Source organism: Chlorocebus sabaeus, chromosome 1, assembly GCF_047675955.1.
Source record: "Chlorocebus sabaeus isolate Y175 chromosome 1, mChlSab1.0.hap1, whole genome shotgun sequence".
Taxonomy (NCBI): domain Eukaryota; kingdom Metazoa; phylum Chordata; class Mammalia; order Primates; family Cercopithecidae; genus Chlorocebus; species Chlorocebus sabaeus.
This window is the reverse complement of record NC_132904.1, coordinates 57,063,353-57,080,008: the sequence shown is the minus strand read 5'-3', so window position 1 is coordinate 57,080,008 and position 16,656 is coordinate 57,063,353. Positions and strand designations below refer to the sequence as shown.

At 37.7% G+C, this 16,656-nt stretch overlaps 1 protein-coding gene and 1 long non-coding RNA gene across 2 annotated transcripts in view; both read right to left on the bottom strand.

Annotated features, from left to right (window-relative positions):
• Positions 1-16,656, bottom strand: part of LOC140713428 (uncharacterized) — an 83,775-nt gene that overhangs the window by 66,254 nt on the left and 865 nt on the right. Inside the window, exon 2 of the long non-coding RNA XR_012095506.1 lies at positions 15,861-15,911. This is a non-coding gene — a long non-coding RNA (uncharacterized lncRNA). The remainder of the gene's footprint in view (positions 1-15,860; positions 15,912-16,656) is intronic.
• LOC140713175 (olfactory receptor 5P3-like) lies at positions 478-1,413 on the bottom strand. Its single transcript, XM_073022561.1, is given in 1 exon segment — positions 478-1,413. A coding segment is annotated over 1 exon segment (936 nt).

The following is a 16,656-nucleotide window of genomic DNA, read 5'->3' as shown; positions in this document are numbered from 1 at the left end:
TTTCCAACGTTTTCTTTCTTTTTTTATTTTTTGTTATACTTTATGTTCTAGGGTACATGTGCACAACGTGCAGGTTTGTTACATAAGTAAACATGTGCCATGTTGGTGAGCTGCACCCATTAAGGGGAACATCACACACTGGGGTCTGAAGATTTAAAGGTATGCCTTAACTTATCACAGAAAACAACTCTTGAAAAAATCAGAATAAAATTTTTAAAGGATTTTCAACAGATAAAGCATTTTTTCATGTGAAATTATTTGCATTCTCAATTATAAATTTAATTCAGTTTTATTAAAGGTAAAGCAAGATGGACTTCCAATTTCCTATTCTATCTGAAAATCTACCCTCATGATTGACTAAAAAGCTCCACACTGGGTGATGGTCTATGGACAGATATATTTTGACCACAAACACTCAGTGTCTTATTATTATTATATATAGAATATTAATATATCAAATTCTTCAAACTAGTTTCATCAAGGAAATATTTTTATTCTAAGCTCCCTCTTCAGAGCCCTCTTAATCTCCTTGTTCCTGAGGCTGTAGATCAGGGGGTTCAATATGGGAATCACCACCGTGTAGAACACAGACACCACCTTGTTCTGGTCAGTTGAGTAGCTGGACTTGGGCATCACATAAATGAAGGTAATGGTCCCATAGAACAGAGTGACTGCAGTGAGGTGGGAGGTACAGGTGGAGAAGGCCTTGTGGCGGCCCTCGGTGGAGCGCATCTTCAGGATGGTGATGAGGATATAGATGTAGGAGATGGCTATGACACACACAGTGGCCACAATGATAGATCCAGAAGAGATAGCTGGAATTATTTCAACAGTAAAATCATGGGAACAAGCAAGCTTCAAAAGTGGTGAATAGTCACAGAAAAAGTGATTGACTTTATTTGGCCCACAGAAAGGCAGTCTTTATAAGCAGCCAATGAATGTCCAAGCATTCATACATCCACCCAGGTAGGACATGCCCACTAAGATGATGCAGCCTCTGGGGGACATGCGGGTAGAGTAGAGCAGGGGCAAGCAGATGGCCACATAGCGATCATAGGCCATGACAGCCAGCAGGAAGCATTCAGCTGTACCAAACGTCAATACAGAACAGAGCTGGGCCACACAACCAGCAACAGGGAGAGAGGTTTCTTTCCTTAGGAAGCTCATGAGCATGATAGGTGTGACTGATGAGGAGTACCCAATGTCTACAAAGGCCAAATGGCAGAAGAAAAGGTACATGGGTGTATGAAGATGATGACTTCTTCTGATCAACATGATTATGCTGATATTACCCATTAAGGTGACAACATAAATTCTCAGAAACACAATAAATAAAATAGCACATAGTGCGGTATCCTCAGATAACCCCAAAAGAGTAAACTCTACCATAGCGGTGTTGTTTCCAGTCCCCATCTATATTGGGAATACTGCCCACTGAAAGAAAAACAAATGAGTATTATAATGGGATTAAATGCTATAATTGCACATTTATTTTTACAATATCTAGTTAATAAAATATATAACAATGTAGGTGCTCATGTAAATTTGGGAAGAAAATGCTTTCACACACAATATCTCATGTAAGACTTAAAAACATAAATGTTCACTGATGTAAGGTCAGGAATACTCAGAAAAATCTTTTTTTTTTTTTTTAACTTAACACACTCAACTTGTATTGGATGTTTAATTTAGGCGTTCTGTGAGCACATCTCAGAGATGACCACTAGAATACATAAAGAATCCAGTAACTCAATCTTCTTAGGTCAAAGACATGATTGAAGGGAGACATAAATGTCAGAACAGACCAAGACTCATGGAAAAGAGCGGCTGTTCAAAAGGATGTTTGAGGTATCATCTCTTGTATCAAAGATGTGTAGTCATTAAGAATTCTGAATTCCAAACAGAGGTCAAACACATTAGCTGCATGCTAATCCATAGGACCAAGAAGAGGTCAGTTAACTCAACAATGGGCTGTGGTCCCTACCCAGAGATCTCACAATTGAGGGAAAGTACACCAAATGTCCAGGAAGTCTGGACGGAGGCAGAAGGTGAAGTAATGCACTCACCTTACAGACAAGTAAACAGAACAAGACTGAGGTTTGAAAGAGGAGATGAGCTAGCTCCTGATTATCTCAGGATCAAGCTAACTGATTCATGATAGTGAGCCAATCTGGAGAAGACATGATCAGGTTACTCCTAGAAGGTTCCAAAGACACAACTTGTGCCCAAGACGCTGCATAAGCTGGGGCTAGGTTGCTAACAGAAGATTCCGGCCTTCTACAGCACACAAATATCCAGCCCTATCTTAATAGTTGCTGTCTGATAAAACATGCATCTGTAGGTCAGCTTCTGGAAAGCCTTCCTCCATACCAACTTGCCTGAGAAAAATCATGAAAAAGCAAGAAAAGCAGGAGAGCTTTCTTACAGGATGCCCAGCTTCAAAAAGGTCCTAGGGGCCGGGTGCGGTGGCTCAAGCCTGTAATCCCAGCACTTTGGGAGGCCGAGACAGGCGGATCACGAGGTCAGGAGATGCAGACCATCCTGGCTAACACGGTGAAACCCCGTCTCTACTAAAAAAATACAAAAAACTAGCCAGGCGAGGTGGCGCGTGCCTGTAGTCCCAGCTACTCGGGAGGCTGAGACAGGAGAATGGCGTAAACCCGGGAGGCGGAGCTCCTAGTGAGCTGAGATCCGGCCACTGCAGTCCAGCCTGGGCGACAGAGCGAGACTCCGCCCCCCCCCCCCAAAAAAAAAGGTCATAGAAATAATCCACTCCATTTCTCCCATTTTATAAAATTATAAACTAAGATCTAAAAAAGTTAAGTAACTAACTTCAGATCAAATGCCTTTCTGGAAACTGAGCTAAAATGAAGAACCATATCCCTGGACTACTTCCAATTCATTTACTATCTTTATTTCACATATTATACATCTTTTCTATAATTTCTAAAGAAGACTATAGACTATCAGAAAGTATATTTGGTTCATTACATGTTAAAAAAAGGTTTTAAAATTATGCTAATATATAAATAATACATTTACTCTTGAAAGGGTAATTTTGCAGTGCAGTAATTCACATAAAGATGCAGCTGAGAGATAACGACAATTCTGGGAGGCAGGTGATAGTCTCCTTCAGTGCCCAGCACCTAGGGAGTTGTGCTTTTGTTTTCAGCTGAACAGTTCTGAGTGCCTGATAGATGAGGAGTCAGATTTCACTAGGATTTCCTTTGCTGAAAGAGCAGAAGGGAGAGCGAAAACTAATCCCAAAGTTGTGAAGATTGTGAGGAAGGGGGAATAGGCAAGCAACTCAGCTGACCTGGAGTGACTTAACAGTTTTGAGGCAATCCCAGTATCTCACCCTAGGAAAAGTCATCCCTATTGAAGAATTTAAAACCAATGAGAAAAACTACTAGGTAAAATAAAAGGGTCAAAGATCCTGGAGTTAAACAAAAAAACTAGATTCCGGTGATAGTCATTTCTGAGATTACTGCAGTGGTAAGTTCACGTAGATCCAAAATTGCCATTGCTAGTCATGGTTACCTTTATGGATAATATTCTTGAATATTACATATGGTCTGTGAAGACTTTCATCTCCACCTATGCTGTTATTTCGCATAGGGTTTTAAAAAATTGGCTAGAAATAGAGAACATCTTACTAGGACAGGAAAGAATGAAGATGAACAGATATTATATAAAATGTTTAAACTGAACATGGAGAGTTGAGAGAAAATTTTCAAAAGGAGAAGTTAATTTTTATGAAGGAGAGAAAAATTACCATAAAAATAAAAAGTATACTTTGTCATAAATATGAAAAAATATTTGAAAATATAATTGTGTCTGTATTTGTAAGGTATCATGACTTTATGAAAAAGTAAACTGAATTGGTAATAGAAGTTGGGATTACAGCATAGAAAGACCAATATGCACCAAAGGGCATCAGCAAAATGGGGAAGAATGTTGCAGTGGCTGCTACAAAACTAGGGTTGCTGATACAGAAATTCCATGTTGATTGGGTGGGAATATGAGTAAAGAGAAGCAGAAGTTACAGAGTTTTAAAGTGAATGAAGGAACATAAACAATTTATCTTGGGCAAGAAATGGCTCCTGAAGGAAATTAACTTTTATCTTTTTTTTTTTTTTTTTTTACTACTCTCTAGTGCTCAATTTTTAGACGTCTGAGGATATACAAAATAACTGCTCAGTACATGGGAGAACCATCAAGCAGTAACAATTGTGCCCAGTTGGAATGGGCTGCAAATTGGTGAGAGCACTATGAAAGAGATTCAGGAATTACAGGTCTGCCTGAGCTAATGTGAAGCTGAGACATTTTTAAATCAATGCTGATATTCTAGGATTCAGCATAGTAAATTAATCCACTATAGTCTATACACATCCATATGAAGACAATGCTTTAAATTTCTCAATAGATTACTTTCACTCTGCGGTCTGCAAACACTTTGCTCTTTGCTCCTATGTATCTTAAGTATCCAACTGATGCCGCTATTAGAATTAAGAAAAAAGAGAAGCAAAAGTATTTTTTTAAAGTAGAGAGGAATGAATGAAAGGCAGGGGAAGATGAAAGGCAGACCATACAGAGGAAACCAAAAGAGGTGCTATAGCTGATAAGATAAACGAGGGAATTTTTATTTCACATGTCAACAATTTAATTCCATTTTTATCAATTATATCTTCTTCTATGGAAGAAAATTAAGATAATTCAATGTTTTCCTACATCATTTAATATAAGGTTTATTTACTCTTGGAAACTTCCATTCTTTATTGCTCCTCAACAATAGCAATCACAAAAGTTGCCATAATTCTCTTTTTAAAGATCAACCAAAATTAAAGAATAATGTATTTTTCTTTAAAGAATTTGGTATAAAGCAGACTGAACTCTCTCACACACTTGCACTCGTCTCTCTTTCTCTTTTTCTTTCACACACATACACACACTACATGCATATGCACACACACACTGGCATCAAAGTCATGTGCTCATCCAGCCACATTATTTTCACACTTTTATTCTGAACTGAGATGCCTGAATAATTTTATGTGTGAATTAACTGATCAATAGTATGCTGTTAGGAACACCATGCAATTACATGTTTGAACTCTAAAGTCCTATCTTCCTTATCTTTGTACAGGACTTTATGAAGTGGCATGTACCCAAGAATGAATGAATGTTTAAAATTTTAGAAAAGATAGATGTGTATAACAGAAATTCAGAGTCAGTTATACGTGCTATTACAGCATGGAAGCGATGTGTTGGACAGAAATGCCATGAGCTTCGGAAACATACGGCCCTGAGATTAGATTCAGCTTTGTCACCAGCAATCTATGGAATCTTAGAAATTTTACATAAACTGTTCAACTCTTCATTACGTTATTTGTTTAAAAAAATACTTCACATGATTCTTGTGTTGAATAAGATGATGTACATGATAATACCAAGTATCGATCATAGAAATAAGTGGATGTTCAACAAATGATTATTTCCTTTAAAAAACTATACCTTAACTTCTAATACAGAAATGAGAAACAAACATTCCTGTATCAATAGAAAAGGGAAATTATTACCTGCGGATGAATGTACATCAACAATAATGACAAATTCCAAAGAGTTGTCACTGTATAGGAAGATGATATTTATGGGATTTGGGGTCCTTTGGGATATAGCCTCTTGAGTACACTACTTGTTTATAAAAATTTCACTGAGAATTCATCAAGACAATGCAAATTACAGGTACGTATGCTCATAATAATATGTGTTGCTGCTGGGCATGGTGACTCACACTTGTAACCCCAGCACTTTGGAAGGCCAAGGTGGGAGAACTGTTTGAGGCCAAGAGTTCAAGACAAACTTGGGCAACATAACAAGACCCCATCTCTACAAAAAATATAAATAAATACAAATAAAATTAGCCAGGTGTCATGGCTCATGCCTGTAGTCTCAACTACTCAGGAGGCAGAAATGGGAAGATGGATTGAAGTCAGGAGTTTGAGGCTGCAGTGAGCTAGAATTGCACCACTGTACTCCAACCTGGGCAACTAAGCAAGACCTCATCTGAAAAAAATCTAAAAACATCTGTAAATTTATTTATTTTTAGTATGCATTAGAATTTTTTAAAAAACTTTTTGATGAACTGCTAAAACCACTGTAACTATTTGAGATTTATAGGAATAAGCAAGAGTACAGTGTACCAGAATAATTTCTCTTCAAAATAAAAATTCTTCTGGGAAAAAATAAGTGCTTATGTTTTCTGTATGTTTCTAGATGACACTACCTTTATTTTTTAATTAAACTTTTTACTTTGAGATTATTGTAGATTTACATGCAGTTTTAAGAAATGTAAATAATACAGAGAGATCTTATATGCCCTCTACCCAATTTCTTCCAATGAAAAGCATTTTGAAAAACTGTAGTATAATATCACAATGAGGATATTGGCAGTGATACAGTCAAGATACAGAACATTTCTATGAACATAATGACCCCTCACATTACTCTTTCATAGCCACAACAACCTCTGTCCCATCCCCATGCCTTCCTTAACTTCAGGAATCCTCTAATATGTTCTCTGCTTCTACATTTTTATAATTTCAAGAATTTTATTATTTTATTTAATATCCCTCTCTACCTCCAGTAATTTTATTTGCTCTGAAGTCTACGTTATTCAATATTAATACAGCCACTGCTTTTCTTTTGATTAATATTTACATACTATGTCTTTTTCATTATTTTACTTTCTTTTTTGGGTTTGATTTTTTGTTTTTGAGATGGAGTCTTACTCTGTCGCCCAGGCTGGAGTGCAGTGGTGCAATCTCGGCTCACTGCAAATTCCACCTCTCGAGTTCAAGTGATTCTTTTGCCTCAGCCTCCCAAGTAGCTGGGATTACAGGCGCCTGCCACCATGCCCAGCTAATTTTTGTATTTTTAGTAGAGACAGGGTTTTACCATGTTGACCAGGCTGGTCTCAAACTCCTGGCCTCCTGATCCACCTGCCTTGGCTTCCCAAAGTGCTAGGATTACAAGTGTGAGCCACCACGCCTGACCCATTATTTTTCTTTCAACTTGCCTATATTATTATATTTGAAGTGACTTTCTTGTAGAAAGCATAGAGTTGGGTCATGTGTTTTAGCTCACTTGGCTGGGTGAGGGCTCAAACAGAAATAAGGAACACAGAGAAAAAGTGATCCTTGTTAGATAGTGACAGAAAGTCCAGCTTAATTATGACCTGCAGTTATGTGGAAAGCACAACTTATAAGTGATGAACTTAATTTTTAGATAAGCAGATTTACAAACAAAGTGTTGAAGGTACAGCCTGTTGTTGTTTACTCAATGTATTAAAATGTGAGAACAGATTACTGTGTACCCAGTAACAGGATTGCTAGGTCAAATGGTAATTCTATCTTTAGTTCTTTGAGAAGTCTCCAAACTGGCTTCCACAGGAGCTGAATTAATTAATTTACATTCCCAACAATAGCATTCCTTTCTCTCTGCGACCTTGCTAACATCTGCTTTTTAAAAACATTTTTATAACAGCCATTTTGACTAGTGTGAGATAATATCTCATTGTGGTTTTAATTTGGATTTCTCTAATGATTAGTGATGTTGTGCATTTTTGCATGTGTTTGCTGGCCACTCATGTCTTCTTTTGAGAACTGTCTGTTCATGTCCTTTTCCAACTTTCTAATAGAGTTATTTGCTTTTTGCTTCCAGATTTTTTAAAATTCCTTATAGACTCTGGATATTAGTCCTTTGTCAGATACATGGCTGGTAAATATTTCTCCCATTCTGTAGGTTGTCTATTTACCTTGCTGATAGTTTATTTGGCTGTGTAGAAGCTCTTTAATTTAATTAGGTCCCAGTTGTCAATTTTGGGGGTGCTGCATTTACTTTTGAGGTCTTAGTCATAAATTCTTTACCTAGGCCAAAAACCAGAAGAATATTTTGTAGGTTTTCTTGTATGATTGCTATAGTTTGAAGTCTTACATTTAAGTCTTTACTCCGCCTTAAGTTAATTTTTGTATGTGGTGAGAAGCAGGGATTGAGTTGATTCTTCTGCATATTGTTACCCAGTTTTCCCAGCACCATTGATTAAATAGTCTGTCCTTTCCCCATTGTTCTTTATTTCTGGGTTCTCTATTTTGTTCCATTGGTCAATGTGTCTATTTTTGTACCCGTACCATGCATTTTGGTTACTGTAGCATTATAGTATGAGATACCATCTCACATCAGTGAGAATGGCTACTATTAAAAAGTTAAAAATATATCAAGTGCTGGTTAGGCTATAGAGAAAAGGTAATACTTATACACTGTTGGTGGGAATGTAAATTAGTTCAGCCCCTGTGGAAAGCAGTTTGGAAATTTCTCAAAGAACTTAGAACTATCATTTTACCCAGTAATCCCATTACTGGATATATACTCAAAAGAAAATAAACCATTCTACCACACATGCACTCATATGTTCATCACTGCACTATTCACAACAGCAAAGACACAGAATCAACTTAGATGCTTGTCAATAGTGGACTGCATAAAGAAAATATAGTACATATACACCATGGACTGTTATGTAGCCATTAAAAAATAAAATCACATTAATTCAAGATGGATTAAAGACTTAAATGTTAGAACTAAAACCATAAAAACCCTAGAAGAAAACCTAGCCAATACCATTCAGGACATAGGCATGAGCAAGGACTTCATGACTAAAACACCGAAAGCAATGGCAACAAAAGCCAAAATAGACAAATGGGATCTAATTAAACTAAAGAGCTTCTGCACAGCAAAAGAAACTACCATCAGAGTGAACAGGCAACCTACAGAATGGGAGAAAATCTTTGCAATCTACCCATCTGACTAATATCCAGAATCTACAAAAAACTTAAACAAATTTACAGGAAAAAAACAAACAACCCCATCAAAAAGTTGGCAAAGGATATGAACAGACGCTTCTCCAAAGAAGACATTTATGTAGCCAACAGACACGTGAAAAAATGCTCATCAACACTGGCCATCAGAGAAATGCACATCAAAACCACAATGAGATACCATCTCACACCAGTTAGAATGGCGATCGTTAAAAAAAATCAGGAAACAACAGATGCTAGAGAGGATATGGAGAAATAGGAATACTTTTACACTGTTGGTGGAAGTATCAATTAGTTCAACCATTGTGGAAGACAGTGTGGCAATTCCTCAACGATCTAGAACTAGAAATACCATTTGACCCAGCGATCCCATTACTGGGTATATACCGAAAGGATTATAAATCATGCTACTATAAAGACACATGCACACATATGTTTATTGCGGCACTATTCACAATAGCAAAGACTTGGAACCAACCCAAATGTCCATCAGTGATAGACTGGATTAAGAAAATGCAGCACATCATAAAAAAAGATGAGTTCATGTCCTTTGTAGGGACATGGATGCAGCTGGAAACCATCATTCTCAGCAAACTATCGCAAGAACAGAAAACCAAACACCACATGTTCTCACTCATAGGTGGGAATTGAACAATGAGAACACTTGGACACAGGAAGGGGAACATCACACACCGGGGCCTGTTGTGGGGTGGGGGCAGCAGGGAGGGATAGCATTAGGAGATATACCTAATGTAAATGATGAGTTAATGGGTGCAGCACACCAACATGGCACATGTATGCATAGGTAACAAACCTACATGTTGTGCACATGTACTCTAGAACATAAAGTATAATTAAAAAAAGATCAAAACATACGGATAGACATTTCACAAAAGAAGACATACAAATGGCCTACAAGTATATTTAAAAATGCTCAACATTACTAATAATTAGGGAAATATAAATCAAAGCCACTATGAGATATAATCTCAGTCCAGTTAGAATGATTGTTATTAAAATGACAAAAAAAATGACATGACTGTGGAGAAAGGGAAACTCTTGTATGCTATTCGTGGGAATGTAAATTCATACAGCCATTATGAAAAATAGTATGGAGGTTCACTCCAAAATTTAAAAAAAAAAAGAAAGAAAATGCAGCACGTATACACCATGGAATACTATGCAGCCATAAAAAAGGATGAGTTCATGTCCTTTGCAGGGACATGGATGAAGCTGGAAACCATCATGCTGAGCAAGCTATCACAAGGACAGAAAACCAAACACCACATGTTCTCACTCATAGGAGGAAATTGAACAATGAGAACACTTGGACACAGTGAGGTGGGGAACATCACACACTGGGGCCTGTTGTAGGGTAGGGGGCTGGAGAAGGGATAGCATTAGGAGATATACCTAATGTCAATGACGAGTTAATGGGTACAGCAAACCAATATGGCACATGTATACCTATGTAACAAACCTGCATGTCGTGCACATGTACCCTAGAACTTAAAATATGATAATAAAAAAAGACACCAACACCCCAAATAGATTAATATTACTTTAAAAATAAAAAATAAATAAAATAAAATCAATCCTTTGCAGCAACATGGGTGCAGCTAGAGGCCATTATCCTAAGCAAATTAGCACAGGAACAGTAAACCAAATATCACATGTTCTCACTTATAAGTGGTAGCTAAGCATTGGGTACACATGGACATCAAGATGGGAGCAATACACACTGAGGACTACTGAGGGGGAGGAGAGAGAGTGGAGAAAGGGCTGAAAAATTACCTATTCCTTACTATGCTCACTACTTGGGTGATAGGATCATGTGTACCCCAAACCTCAAAATCAAACAATATACCCATGTTGCAAACCTGCATATGTACCTCCTGAATCTAAATAAAAGCTGACAGAAGCTCTCTGGGGCCTTTTTCATAAGAGCACTGACATATTCATCAAGGCTCCACCTTCATGATATAATCACCTCCCAAGGAACCCACATGTTAATACCATCATATTGGCAATTAGATTTTCTGACATACAGATTTGGGGGGGAAGCATACATTCCGTCCATAGCAGCTAGCTAGAACATATGGACATGGTTCTAATTACTTATTTAGTTGGTTGACTAAAACCTACACTGAACAGTTGCCTGAGTAAAATGAAGGCCAGAAGAAATTCCTTGGTGTTTCCAAAAGAGACAACTGAAAGTTTGGGAAGATGTGGTATGTTGAGCTGGTTTTATCATGTGCATTCCATGTATGTAGCCCATGTATGCATCTTCCAAGAAGATCTCAGGAGCATCTTCTACTCCATGACATTGAACTCATTGGTAAAGAAGCATAACTATTATTAAGAAGTACTGAAATAGATATTTTGTGTAGCTCTGAGATGTAAGAGATGAATAGCAAATCTAAATGAGATCAATTTCAATGATACCAAAACTCAAAGTGACAGAGATCATATGTGTGCTAAAAGTATAACACTAAGGTCGATAGGGCAATCATAACAGTATCCAAAAATGTCTGACCTATAGGGAACTTTAGAGGTGGCTTATTAAATATAATGGCCTTAAAATCATTGCTGGACAACCCAGTAAGGTGCTACTTGATAGGTATGATTCAATACATTCTAGGGACAGAGAGCAAGAAAGGAAACTGATTTGAAATACCATGAAATGTAGTGAAAGCTCCTCACACAATTCTCAGACCTGAATCAATTCAAAGATCTAGAGTATCTTAAAGAAATATTTTGTAAATTGAGAAAAAATTCTTACAGTGACATCACATACATATTCGGATACACATATATACTCTCATTCTTCATCCATTCCAAATGATTTTGAGGCTATTTAAAGGCAATTATTAATGAGAAAGGGAAATACCCAGACCTTTCACGAGTTATTACACCTGACTTTGAGCTGCACTAATTTTTGGAGGTTCAGAAGTCCGCTGTTGTCCAGTCTGCCAATCATAGAGAAAGCTTATAAGAATCCGGATGTGAGTGGAATTTTGACCTAATTTCACCTTATTGTAAGCCCAATATCAACCAGATTTAGAATTGGAATAGGCTTGGTCATCAACTACCAAAATTACCCCAATATTGGCTCCTGGATCCAGGGAATCTCGAGCTATTACATTGGAAGGTTCAAGTGGAGGCCCCTGGATCTACTCATCCCAGCCAACATGGCAAGTCAAAGGAATATTGCTTTCTTCAGGAAAATGAGCTAAATAATCTTATTTTTATTATCATTATTATTCAGTCCTACTAGCACACTGACTCTGATCTGAAGCCAGAGCTGATTTATTGTAATCATAAGCAAATACATTTTATAGCTCATTAGTACAATTACATCCCTTTGATCTGAAAGTTGGTTACCTGAAATTAGACTTTGGGTTTGGATTAGTTGGCTCACAGTTCAATGACTCTTCAGGGAACAGGGTAACCTCTGCTCATAGTCAATTTTAGAGACGCCATTGAGTCTAAAGATTAGTCCAGGGGTTCACATGCCCTGTGTTTGGAATGGAAGATGAGGTGCAGAATTGAAGACAAAGCCCCAGAGGACTCATAGGTGAGACAACATCTCTGCCAACCCCTGCTTCCCTAGCAGCTCAAGCTGATACATCTGTAAGTCATAGCACATCCCCAGATAATGGGGCATTAGAGCAACAGGGGATGTCATTAATTCTCATACATATATGTGTGTGTGTGTGTGTGTGTATATATATATGTATGTATATTCAAATAGCAATTACAAATACTAAGAAATACACCATTTCCCCCTTTGGGGCTTGAAACTACCTGGCTCTCTGAAGTTGAACAAAACCGGCATTTTAAAATAAAATTTCTAAAATCTCTACTAACTACTTTGTGGATGACTGGTGAGTACTGTCTGAATCTATAGTTTGCCTCACCACTGACAGTGACCATTTGGTCAGGTTTCATTCAGAAACCAATAACAGGCTTGAAAATAATCTCTTAGATCAGTCTGTGCAAATGTGTTCATGTTAACCAAGTGAGAGTTCAGAAAGGTTCAATGAATGGTCGGGATCCGGCTTTCAAGCAAACAGAATCTGACATAAATAGTGAAACTAAGAAGAGTGAGACTAAGACGAAAGAAGGCATTTTTAACCTTGCATTAAAAATTGTCTCTGTAGAAATAACTCCTGGCCAAAAAGATATCAAAATCTTTTACTATATTATTTTATAGTAAAATGCTAAAGAAAATTACCTTCATCTTCATGTCCTGTTTTATCAAATTGCTTTTCGGAACTAAGTTCAATAATAATTAAGGAGATGCATATTTCCGTTTTTTCCAAGTTACATACAAATTGTGTTTTAAGTGTGTACACTTGCAAATTAAATACTTGGGGGAAGAGCATTCAAAGATTAATAATGTGCAATTTAAAAAGCCAAACAATATAAAATATGAAAAGAAAGAATGTAAAATGTCAAATTAGGCATAAAGTAAGTGCATAGACTAAAGGAAATAGGTCTTCTTATTCAACTACATGCACTTGTGAAAAAGTTTAAATAATTCTGAAAATAGCATGGCTAGAAATAATTATAGACACCCTAGTAGGTAACAACAGCTTTGAAGCATGAATTAGTTAATTAATGCTATAGTTCTAGGTATTTGATTGATCAGTAAAGGACATTTTCACTTAATGTCATATTTGAAAGAGCAGGAAAGAAAAGGATATAAGGGTGTAAGTGTAGCAATGAATGTTCTGTCAGCTCTTTGGACATCTGTGTGGGAGGATGACACACCTGGAATACCAGTCAAATAACAGCATCTTAAAATTTTATCATACATTTGTCTTATCTTCATGCTGTAAATCATATGAAGTCCATAGTGCCCCATGCCAGTGGCATATTACTATATTCTTAAATAAAAATATCAAGCCATGATGTATCATCAGAAGTCCTTCCACTGAACATTTTCCTAGATTACCCTTTTACCTAGATATTTTCATTCCCAGGTAATAAACCTGCACATGTCCCCCCTAAATCTAAAGGTTGAAAAAAAATAAACTGATATATAAAAAATAAAATTAAGCAAAATATACATATAAAAAGAGAAATGAATGGCTAAAATCAGGCTCAGATGTAAGATGGAGTATTGTCAGAATGCAGGCCTACAGTGGTGTAAATCAAGGAAGGGATAATGGCTTGGGGTGAGACAGGAGCAATGTCAATTTTTTTAAAACTATGTTTAATGTTCTTTGTAGGCATGAATGAAGTAATACAACTTTGGAGTTATGTTTGCAGAACTAACACCAAAATGTGCTGGGGGAAAGCTATTTACATCTAATCTCAATCCTACTGTTTATTCATTGTCTTCCTCAGTGCCTGTGAATATTTTATCTTTTCCCCAGAAGAAAAAATTTCGAGGAACAAAATGACTGCAGAGATTCAGTATACCAGACCAAAGTGCCTCCATGTGTTCCCCAAAAATCAAGAGCATCAAAGGTCTCTTTCCAAATCTTTCTTAATATTAAATGTCCTCATCCTCATATGGAAGCAGGAGCCAATCCTGACACTCCAATTTGGTTGGAATTTCTCTTGTTCCATGCACATTTCAGTCTGTATGGGCTGCTGCCATTCCCACAATATACTGCACAGTCTCATTTTACAGAGAGCAACCAATGTCATGATGGGCACCTTTATCCAGATTTATTTCTTACATGTCCCACTTGCCAAGGATCACCGTTTCCTGGCCAGAGTATCCTATGAGCAATCCAGGTCCATCAGACACTCCGTGAGCTACACACAGTCATAGTGACTGTAGAAGTTCAAAGTGACCTGCTGGCCCAGCCTCACTTGAGTTCAAGGACACACACAATGGCAGTCTTTCTGCTTCTGCGTGCTGACTGGACCATCGTCTGTCTCTAGTCTTACACAGTTCCTCAGACTCTAACTCTTACCTGTTAGGGTTTTGCTCAAAAGACTGCCAGATTTTTTTTACTGGTGTTGCCTTAAAGATCACCAGTGCTCTGAGGACTATCTTCATCCTTCAGGTATCCATCCTGGCTTTAGCCCCAAGGATTCTCCCCTCTGAAGTTTTTTGCAACCATGTCTTCCACCTCTCAATCCTGAGTCTATCCAACCTTATTCTCTGAGATTACAAAACAAACTGGCTCAAGTCTTGTCCTAAATTGTACCAGGTAACCACAGCCATAATCATGCTGAACCCCCTTCATACACTTCAAGGCATTCTGAGGGAAGGAATTTCCCAGAGATGGTCCAAATAGACTATTGAATGTGCATCAAAGGGAAGCATATTAAAGCCTCTGCTGTTAATTAAGCTGAAACTGAAGCCCAATCTGTTTAGTGTCATCTGGTCTTGGAAATTGAGATAACATGAATTTTAAAAATATCAAATGCAAAAAACCAAAATGTTCTGTATAAAACAAAAGAAACAGTCCATATTTTAAGACTTTGCTGAGTGGTTGTTTGTTTTTTTTCTCAAATAAAAATTTTCTTCATGCCATTTCTTTTTTCTCTTACATACTCTATGGAGCATGTGGGTGGGGAATACAGAAGACATTCATTTCTTACATCACACAACACCTGTTTATTTTGAGCTCATGCAGTAAAAATTCTGAGTTAGTCTCACCCATGGACTTTCCTCTCTGAAGGAAAACAACACAAGTCAATTGTACTATTAAAAATTTTATAAGTACTATGTGAATCATTTTCTGGAAAAATATTTTTCTGTTATAGCACATGTTATTGAATAAGTCCTGTAGGTCAATATGTTGTGTCATTCAAATAAATCTGATGGATGCAAACAATTGGGCATTTAAGCTGTGTTAGTCATAATGTAATCACAGCCCAGAGTTTCTTTTCTCAGGTCATAAAGAGCAGAGACTTTCCTGGGCCAGACAACTAAGCTGTTTTATGGGATGTCACAACATACACATGGCTCACAAATACAAAGAAAGTAAATGCGGGACTGAAAGAGCCTTCCTTTACCTTGAAGGTTGAAATTTCCCACTCCAGGATAGTGCCAGCACTTCTTCCAGCCTGTTAAATTAGATACAAAGAAAGTAAATGCAGGAGTGAAAAAGCCTTCCTTTACTCTGAAGGTTGAAATTTCCCACTCCAGGATAGTACCAGCACTTCGTCTAACCCTGTTTAAATTTCGTTAAGAGTAAGACAGAATTATAGGTGGACATTCCTCAGAGTTTAACCGACTCCATATTGTATTAATAGGGAAACATTTCATCAAGGGAAATCTAAGCCTCAAACCAAATGCAGCAGCACTTCAGCTACTCCAGGGCACACAGGATAATTCAGAGCGCCCACCCACCCGTGGTGCTATGAAAGAATCATCAACCCCACATGAGTTCCTAGTAGTGGTAAAACAAAGTATCAGTGGTTTCGAGTTCTGTCCCTAGCACCTACTGGTCATTACCTTCAAGAATGAATATTACCAAGATTCTTACAATCTAGAGAATGCTCTTTCTCAAAGTGTATCCCCAGTTGAATGCATGAATCATATGTGCACCTTCCTTTAACAGGAGTCCTTCCCCAAAACTAGAATGAAATCTCATGACCAAGGCCAGGCGTGGTGGCTCACGCCTGTAATCCCAGCACTTTGGGAGGCCGAGGCGGGCAGATTAAGAGGTCAGGAGATCGAGACCACGGTGAAACCCTGTCTCTACCAAAAATACAAAAAATTAGCTAGGTATGGTGGTGGGTGCCTGTAGTCCCAGCTACTGGGGAGGCTAAGGCAGAAGAATGGCGTGAACCCGGGAGGCGGAGCTTG